General features: G+C 39.7%; 1 protein-coding gene across 1 annotated transcript; it reads right to left on the bottom strand.

Moving 5' to 3' along the window:
* Positions 1-9989, bottom strand: SELE (selectin E). The gene is made up of 12 exons (XM_047782971.1): positions 9911-9989; positions 9493-9576; positions 8549-8935; positions 7891-7998; positions 6333-6509; positions 6038-6226; positions 4720-4908; positions 4344-4520; positions 3612-3722; positions 2857-2878; positions 2679-2751; positions 1-1764 (listed from the first exon to the last, which is right to left on the bottom strand). Exons 2-11 carry the CDS (start codon positions 9527-9529, stop codon positions 2694-2696), a joined length of 1455 nt encoding a protein of 484 aa, XP_047638927.1. The 5' UTR covers positions 9530-9576; positions 9911-9989; the 3' UTR covers positions 1-1764; positions 2679-2693.

Genomic DNA, 9989 nt, shown 5'->3' with positions numbered 1-9989 from the left:
AAAGACCACATATATATTTCACACAGCTATTTCCAATGCAGTATATACAGCACTTGAACAATATTTACAACAGTAGAACAATTGCAGAGAAAATAGTAATTCATTCCATATGTAGCCTGCTCATAATACTTGTTTTTTTCTCTCTCTCTCCCTTATTTCCCAGAGTTCTTTTGTACCTTGAAAACCTCTGCTATTCTGATCTTCATCATATCTTCCTGTTACTTTTGGTTTCACATTTGCCAATACACATTCAGCCCTTCTCTGAAACTTTGCTTTTTCAACACATCCTTTTCAATAAAATCAAAAATGAAAAAGTGGGAGAGTTTTGATTTGCACATCATCCTGCAAGGTTGGAGCAGCTTTGACAATTACTGGCCCAGTATTTCTCATGGCCAGTGATCAACCAAAAGCTAGAGATTCCTTAGGAATTTTAAACTCCCTTATAAATAAGCATCAATACTTTCTCAAACAGGCTTTCCTCTCTTTAGGAACACCCTAACAGCTGAATAGGAAACTTAGGGAATAATCATTAGAAATCTTCACTTTAAAAAGATCCACTGAAAGATCCTTTATATGGTGAGTTTCTATCATGGATTTAAAATCTTATTACTATATACAAATTATATGGAGACACATCACATCTGACAAATATCTTTGCAGGAATGCAAAGCACATTTATACATCTATATGTTTTTTTCCCCAAAAAAAACCCATAAAACTGTACCTTCATTTGTTTTCATTTATGCTTTTATCAAATCAGAATGTTTGGCTCCATGGAAGTATTTTGTCATGGAAACCGCATAGCTCTGAAAAAATACCTGACAGTGTACAAGTGTATGCCACTCAGATTTTGCTCTCCTGCTACTATTTATGATCTTTTAAAGAAACCATAGTAAAACATTTGGAATTTTATACTGATTTATACCCTGCTAGGGGATAGTATTTTTCCCTTCCTGAAATAAATTTACCACAGATGTAACCTTGGAATTTAATAAACAAAGATTTGGTTAGTAAACAAAGATTTTACTCTATCATAGTCCTACTATTTACATATTTTAAGGTCCCTGCAACACTTGTACTGAATTAAGACTTATGGGATTTATACTACACTAGATACAAGTAAAAAGAACACAACCTCTACAAACACTTTAAAAACCAATGTATCCCACAGGGATAAAAGTGATTGAGACTGTGCTTGCTGATCCTTGCACAGACTGCTAAATAGAATTTCCCCCACTATCAACATTTCCCACATAGTCACCCTATGCCATTAAAAAATGTCATTTTCCCCCCAAATTCAGTTAATAGAAGGTCTTTGGCCAATTTTTTTCCCCTAAACTTTTGACAATTATTATTCATCCCCATACAGCAACCACGTAATCAGTGGTTGAAACACTGTAAGGGACAAAAGAAAGAAATGGTGTCATAAAATACTGTGTTTCACCACCGAGATTTCACAGTGAGCAAAGGAAGAGTTAGAAAATGAACTCTGAAACCCCAGTCTCTTCACTTTCAAATAGAAGAGAATATTCCTTCCTTCCAGTATCCAGCACTGGAAAAGAGAAAACTGAGTCTTTTTGGTGGCAGACTGGCCTTGTCCACTGGATTTTGGTCCCTTGATGTCCTGGTCTTCACAGGTGCCAGGGTCCCAGCTGAATATGCAGCCGGCAGGTGCAGTACCTGAGAAGAGCCAGAGACCTTAGGAGAGGTCTCTTCTCTATCGTCTTCAGGGTATCATGGTAATTCCCAAATTTAACTGTGCTCCTGCAATTATAACAGTGCATGCCATCAGAACACTTAATATTTTGCATACCAGCAGCAGTAACACAATTCACCTTCTAACACAGATAACTGTGGGCACTCTTACAAGGCCAGTCCAAATATGAACATCAAAATCCTATTTAGTTGGGATAGTGAAACTATTCTGTTCAATACCATAATCATGAATACTTATCACTATGTATTTGTCAAAAGTTATAGAACATACAAAACTAAGAGTGAACTCTAAGGTAAACTATGACATTTTGTCAATAATAATGTATCAATATTGACCCATAAATTGTAACAAAATAACATAGAAATGTAAGCCATTAATAACTGAGGAAATTGGAGGGCATAAGCAGTATGTTGGAACTCTGTACTTCCTGCTGAATTTCTCCCCAAACCTAAACTGCACACACACGAAGTGTCTATTAATTTAAAAAAAAATCTATTCAGAGGATACTTGACGTTTCCAGATTCTCACAAAATAGGGAAGGGTTGTTAAGAACACAGATTCTAGAACCAGACTGCCTGAATGAGAATCCTGACTATAGCACCTACTATGTTTGAGATTTTAGACAAGTTACTTAATTTTTCTTTACCTCATTTTCTTCATCTGTATAATAATACATAGCCCCTATCTCACAGAATTCCTAGCTTAGAACGACTCCTAGAACATAGTAAAGGCCATATAAGGGTATTACTCTTATTAACTTTCGTAAATGAAGTGACTTAATAAAGGCCAGATCCTTGTTTCTTTCCTGTCCTTCTACAAAGAAATGAAACAACTTTCCATAGAATAACATGAAAGTGGTGATTCCCCCCTAGAAACTGGCAGGTTTGCAAGGTTGAAGAAGCAACAGAATATGTAGAAATGATATCTTCTTTCAAAATCATAAGTCACTTTCAAGTCTTACCTGATTCCTTTGGACTTAAATTAAGTCAGAAGGCATTTGGTAGGATCCATTGGGTTGAAGGCATTCGGAGCTGCTGTGGAATACATGAGAACACTAAGTAAAGCACTGGTTTACAACATGAAGAGAGAAAAATATGTAGAATGTTCAATAGGGTGCTTCATATAAAAATGCAGCTTACCTGGAAGGAACAAATTTTTTTGCTGCAAAAAAAAAAAAGAAAAAAGAAAACCATTAATTTGGACTAAATAAATTTTAAGGACATAGTAAATCCAGAAATGACATGACTCTATTCATCACGGTTTGCAAACTCAATGCTTTCAGGGCCCCTATAACTATCAGAGTACAGACAGGGATTGGTGGCAGCTGGGGCTGGGGCAGTGGAGAGGAAATGCAAAGTGCACACTCATCCAAAAGGCACAGAAGCTTCCTGATGCAAGCAGATAGCTTGACAGGTTCATCTTCCAATTTCTCATGAGAAGTCCCAAATCTGAATTTGATCTAAAATTTCCTATTTTATAAACATCAGAATTTAATTCAAAAAAATTTTAATGACTCTGTAGGACAAACCAACCAGGAATGTGGCTAGAGGTTTTTGCACATTCCCTATGAGATACTCCCAAATTTAAGCCTCTATTACAAATCAAAATTTTGGAAACATTTATTCCTTTGCCTGGGAGCACTAATTATGGCAGCCTCATGGCACAACCCCATGGGGTAACCACATAATTCAATGTGAAGAACATCCCCTGGAGGTGTACGATGTTAGCACAACTAACATTTATATTTCCTAAAACTCTTTCCCCGAGACTCCTGCAGTTGATTAATGTTTGACTACATTCTAACAACTCGTTAAATCTTCATGAGACATCATTCACCAATGAGAAAAAATTCTTTTCAAAAACCTTTTTGGAGTACCTTCATAAATGCCCTCACCTCTCTTCCGAAGGCGTTTCAGGAGCCAGAGGAGAAATGATGCTGATGTCATGAAGGAGACTCCACCAGCAGAAAGTCCCATTACCAAGGGAATTTTGGACTCAGCAGGAGCTAAGGAAACAGAGTGGGGAGAACTGTCATGAGAAGGAATTAAATTTATAGTCTTTCTGTTCTGTCCATTTGCCCTTTTCTTTGTACATTGATTACAGCATACAAAGCAAAAGAGCCATCTATAGTAATGTCTGTTCCTCATGTATTGAGCAGATGAGCCAACAGAAGAGCCTCATCTGTTCGATTCACGAAGAAGAGACATTAATAAAGTCCTTTGAGACTGGCCCCAAAACACCTTTGCTTAGGAAAGAAGGTAACTGCTAGGAAATAAGATAACTGCTCTTTGCTAGGAAATAACTGCTTTTCTCCTAGCAGTTCCAGGCAGAACTCTAACTTCCTAAGCTTTCACAGCACACCTTGGTTAATCTCTCTCTCATTTTCCTTTCTTCCCTACTTTGCCTTCTAGCACTCTTTTTTCCAGCTATCAGAATTCCGTCAACATGTCACTTCTTTTGTTTTTCTCGCTGTCCCTGTAAAACATGTTCATCCATTCAATATTAGCCTGAGCAACTTTTCTGATCTTTCTAGTTTGAACACAATGTTATACCCAGAAAGTTTCTTTCCTTAGCTCCCTTTATTCTCTCTGGTCCCTCAAACAACCACCATCAATCAATGCTTCACCTTCACAAGTAGGCAGCATCCCAGACCAGTGTCCTGTGGCACCACACGTCAGAGCTACAGAGCCATTGAGCATCCACCCTTCAGGACAGGCAAATGTACACACAGCACCAAACACGGGCTCCCCACTGCAGCTCATGTTGATCTCTCTGGGAACCTCCAAACTTGAACACTGTACCACTGGAAATGAAAAGACAGGGAAGAGGTTAAGAAAAATCTACCAGAAAAACTGGCAGAAAAGTCCCCAATAACTGTTAATGTTTAAGTATTACATAATATTCAGCATCTAAGAAATTAGGATCAATGCCATAGGGCAATCTAGGTTCATAAACATCTGAGGTACTGACCTATACTCCTTAAAGTCTGAATTTAGTCCTACCTTGGCAGGAGGGAACCTCCTGTGTCCATTGTCCTTGAGACGTGCATGCAAGTTGAGCTGATCCACGTAATTCAAAGCCTTCCTCACAACTGAAGGCACAGGAGGACTTGTAGGTAAACTCTCCAGTCGGGGAATGGGTAAACTTCACCAAGCCATTCTTGGGCTGGGAGACAGCAGGACATTTCACAGCTGGAAGACATAAGTGCATACATTAGAAGGTTGTTTGTTGTTTGCAGGAACAGATTTCCCAAGCAACTAGAACAAGTCCCTAGTTCTTCCATAGTGCTCATAGGAAAACTCACAGCTGAACTCACTTTGGAACTTTCAGAAGCACTGGGAAGACAACCTATGCAGCCTCTCTTGGGCTGGACAAGGCTTTGTACTGGAAAACTGAGATACCAAAACGACAGTCAGAAAATAATGCAGTAGAACTAGAGAGTACTTAGCACTTAGTGAGTGAACCCAGTTCACTTTGGACAAAGCAACACTCGGAATTCAAGACTTTTCATTCATCTTTGGACAAGTGAGAAGATGGTTGTGCTTTCTTTGAATTTCAGGCCCTTCTTTGACAATGGCACTAATTAAAGGATAGCCTTTAACAGGACCCGTGGTTTCTGAGCTCTGTTCTGACAATTGAAATAAGTTAAGATCAAGAAAAAGAGTTCAAATAGTCAGGGAGTCCTAGATGCTTAAGGATGGGGCCCAAAAGGAAGGAAGATAAAAAAGCAGCCACATAAATTGTTTGCTTTTGCAGTTTGGTTTTGGTCTTGTGGCTTCTTGCCACTGAAAATAATTCTGTGCTATATTTGGCTATAAAATACCAGAAGCTGATAGTGAAACCTGCTTTTTTTAATATCCTTGCTCTTATTTTATTAAATTAAATTAAATTTTAGTGCTTATGTACATATTAAGGGTGTCTATATCTGATGCCATGCTTAAAAGATTTTCATCACTGCTAGTTAGGAGCAATTTTAGAAGAAATGTAGAACAGAGTTTTAGAATCATGTTCTCATAATCCTACTTTTTAAATTTTCTAATGTGATTTCCCTTAAGATTTCTGCTTACTCTATGCCAATGTCTATAAAGTTATATTAGCAGAGCACAGTTAAGAAACCAGCAAAGTATCCACTCTTATTACAGTCCTTTTCCTGTACAAAAATTGATTCTTTTATCTGAGCCGCAAAAGTATAAGATTAATTCTGTTCATCAGGTCTGATTACTATACTTAAAGTAGGCATTTGGTTTTATTTAAAGTGCCCAAGTTTGAAGACCAGGGCTCTCTGAGAAAGGGAGAGTGAGAGGAGACTCTCGGGCTTACCTTTACAAACTGGGGCTTGCTGGGTCCATTGCCCCTGGGCAGTGCATTCAATCTGGGCTGGCCCCTGCAGCCCGAAGCCTTCTGCACAGGTGAAGTGGCAGGTTGACTTGTAGGCAAACTCTCCAATAGAGGAGTGGTTACAACTCACATCACCATTCTGAGGATGGTCGACGGTGTCACATGTCACAGCTGTAATGCATGCACCCATTTACATTAGCAGGTCAGCCTTGCCCATTTTGAGTATAAGGTGAGAAAGAGAATGTTTACTGTCAATCTTGATGTGAAGCAACACTACCTTTACACGTTGGCTTCTTGCCGTCCCAGCTCCCAGATGAGGTACATTGCAGGTGCTCAGGTCCAATGAGTTCAAATCCTTCCTTACACTCAAATGCACAGGTTGTGTTCCATGGGAGGCTTTGGGGACATGTCACGACTCCGTTGACAGGATTTTCCAAAGCATCACACTCAACCACTGGAGGTGTGAAAGAACACCATGAATTTTACAGAATGATATATTCACTCCTTTCTGAACTAGAGTTTATAATAGAGTAAGGAAACTGCCTTCAGAGGGTAGATTCCAAATTCCTATGTTAATTCTTGGGGACATCCATGCCCACGCTAAAGTTTTTATGTTCTTCTCTTGATATTTTCATCTTCCCTGATTTTTCCATACTTACTTCCCAAAGTAAGACTATGCTAAATGATCTCTGATATATTTTTATCAGATCTCTCATCAGGCCTCTGATCTATTTTACACAAGGCAAAAACAGAGTCTAGATCAGGATTTACAAGGAGTGATAAGTGATATGGACATATGCAGGACATTCATTAATTTCAGTATAGCATGACCTTCAAGAAAGAATATTTTTTTTTTTGTCTTTGGCCTGGAAAGATAAGACTGAGATAAAAAAAGGACATATTGAGTCTGCTTGATTATCAAGATCTTAAATTAGTCCAATTGCGTGGGTGATGTTAAGCAGAAAAAGAAAAGAGAAAGCCATTAAGCTTTCAAGAGTGTAACTCTACTGTTTCATTACAAATCACAGAGCCTCAGAAATACTGACACAAAACAGAGGATAAAAACCTCTCTCAAATCAAGTACTAGCATATTGGCTACACACACACACACTCACATGCACACACACATACAGGTTGAAAGAACAAGTTTAATTTAAAAAAAATAACAAAAAAGAACTTTCCCTGAAGTATTGAAAATGTATAAATTGGATTTAAAAATGAAGGCCATGAGGGACAAGTTAGAGAATGTTCTGTGCCTTCTGAGAGAGATGGACCATTGCAGCCTGGAAGAGAAGCACTCTCTCCTCCAGAGGAAGTACCCTGCTTGGCCTCCCTGCTGCTTGGGAGATAACCCTCCCCACAGCTAACAGAGCAGGAGGAATTATAGCTGAATTTCCTCCAAGGGTGGTTTCAAATATGGCTTCTGTGCTCAGGGGCTTCCTGTCCTTGACAGGTCACAACTGAGAAGGGAAACCAAAGCATCTTTGCTCCCCTCTCACCTTGTAGCAGATGGAAACTATTACCACTGTTTACTGAATGCCAGGCATGATGATATATAGTGTCTTCATTTGTGCATATCCTCTAAACCATAAGCCTGTGAAGTTGGTACCATTATTGTCCTTGCTTGACAACGAGAAAGCTGGAAGGCAGAAGGTTTTAACTATGTTGTCGAGGTGCCCTAACTAATAAGTGGTGAATCTGAGATTCAAACCCAGGAGGGTCTGGCCTCATAACCTCAGCTCTTAACCATCATCTGACACCATATACCCCAGCCAGCCAGGACACACAAGTGTGCTATCATCTTTAGCAGAGGAAAAGGTGAGAAGAAGCCTTACCTTGCTCACACTGGGGGCCTCGGAAGCCAGGGTAGCACTGGCAAGTAGAGCTATTGATGGTCTCTATGCATTCACCATGGCCGCTGCAGGATGTAGGGGTACAGGCAGCTGTGGAAAAGACAATCCATGATGATGATTTATTATTAGGCTGATAATAAGTTCCTTTGAACTTAGGATCTACAGTGTGTAACAAGGATGTCACCAATGATACAGAATGCCAGAGATTTTTAGTGGAAGCGCTTGACAAAATGCCAAAACTGAGTTTCAGGCTCAACCATTTTAAACCTTGATGATAAAGTATAGATCTCAGGGGTATAGCTGTTACTGCCACCAAAAATAGAAAATTCACCTTATCACAGATTCTAAGGAGGATTCCTCTACTGCAAATAAACAAATAACTAAATAAGTATTATATGTGTGTATACACTGTATATGAGTATACACCTATATATATTTATGGATACATAATACGTATTCTTGCCTGCATTCATCCAAAGAAGAAAAGGGGACAATTTATCAGATCAAACAGAATGTTTTAAAACCATGTCCTTTAGAACATAAAGTTACCATAATAGAGACCAGCTTTTGCATACAGTCAGCAGTTTGTCAAGATGCTCACACACAGAATCTACCTGCCACTGCTGCCTCAAACTCCTACCTGTGTAGCACAAGGCGAGCTTCTTTTTGCTGCATCTCTCATCATTCCACTTGCCTGAGTCCTTGTCTCTCTTGATGTAGATCTCTACACAGTCCTCATTGCTTTGCTTATTATTTGGTTCACCTGGAGCCCAGTTGGTGGCCTCTGGGGTCAAGGCCTTCTTGGTCCCTATCCATGTCCATGTACCATTGATCTTCCTGATTCCAATCCAGTAGTAACTTGCTGAATAGTTGAACGTGGAGTTCAGGTATTCAATCTCTGCGTGGTTTTGAATTGCGACCAGATGTGTGTACCTTTGCTGGCAATAAGCACTGGCATCATCAAAAGTCATGGTTTCTGTAGAGGCGCTGTAAGACCAGGCTCCACTTTCTCTCAGCAGGAGAAGCACTAAGGGGGGGAAAGTGAAAGAAATGGGAAAGTTCAGTCATGGGCTTTTTATTGTTTCATTTTTGGCATCCAGTGGGATGACTTGACATTTTTTCACCTTTCCCAAAGTAAGCAGGGGGGCACACGGAGAAACTACCATTTACTGTGTTTCTCTTTTGTGACTGACCCTCCACTTGGTGCTTTACCTGCACGCACACCATAACCTGTATACCTACTTAACAGTACAATGATAATCAGAAGAACTTACTACGCTTTATTGAGCACTTCATATGTACCACCAAACACTGTCCCTTTCCAGGAGCCATGAGACCGTACCCTCACAATGCCTCTGGGAAATAGGTTATTCATGATCCACGCTTTACACATAAGGAAGCTGAGACACAATGAGGGAAACTGCTCCCAGCCCAAGGCACAACACATTGTGAGGAGATGCCAGGGATGCTGCTAAACAAGCCACAATGCACAAGGCAGCCCCTCACAAGGAAGACTTATGTGGTCCAAAATATCGGTAGTGCCAAGCATAAGAAACCCTGGTCGCACTACTGAAATGGACTTACCCAAAGGGAGAGCAGAGAGAAACTGTGAAGCAATCATGACTTCAAGAGTTCTTTTGATCCTAAGATGAGACTTGAAATGCTTTTCTGGAGGGGAAAGTACAAAATTAATCACAGAATGAAAGCCCAGGTTGCCAGTTACTCACATCATTCTACAGCGATGCGTATAGCGGTGTCTATCATGAGATATTTAGAGAAAGGAGTGGAACGCTTTGCCACAGTCGTCATTCATTTCCAAGAAGTTTACCCAAATGAATGAAGACAAAAGTTAAGATGTTCATCATTTAGGTCAAAGAGAAAGGTAGGTTTTAACTAGTCTGAATTCAACAAGAACTTGCACAGATCTTTTATCAGAACTGTGTGTATCTATAATCTATGTTTCTTGGTCAAGGCCGCTCTAGTACAAACTTCTCACACTTACGATTTTGTGAAGTGTTTATCTTGGTGTCAAATTCCTCCTGTGTTGCTCTGGCTTGCTTCGTGCCTCTTGCAGTTCTGAT

The sequence above is a fragment of the Phacochoerus africanus genome, chromosome 6 (genome assembly GCF_016906955.1).
Source record: "Phacochoerus africanus isolate WHEZ1 chromosome 6, ROS_Pafr_v1, whole genome shotgun sequence".
Lineage (NCBI taxonomy): Eukaryota > Metazoa > Chordata > Mammalia > Artiodactyla > Suidae > Phacochoerus > Phacochoerus africanus.
The sequence above is the reverse complement of the archived record's forward strand: the minus strand, read 5'-3'. Positions and strand labels throughout refer to the sequence as shown.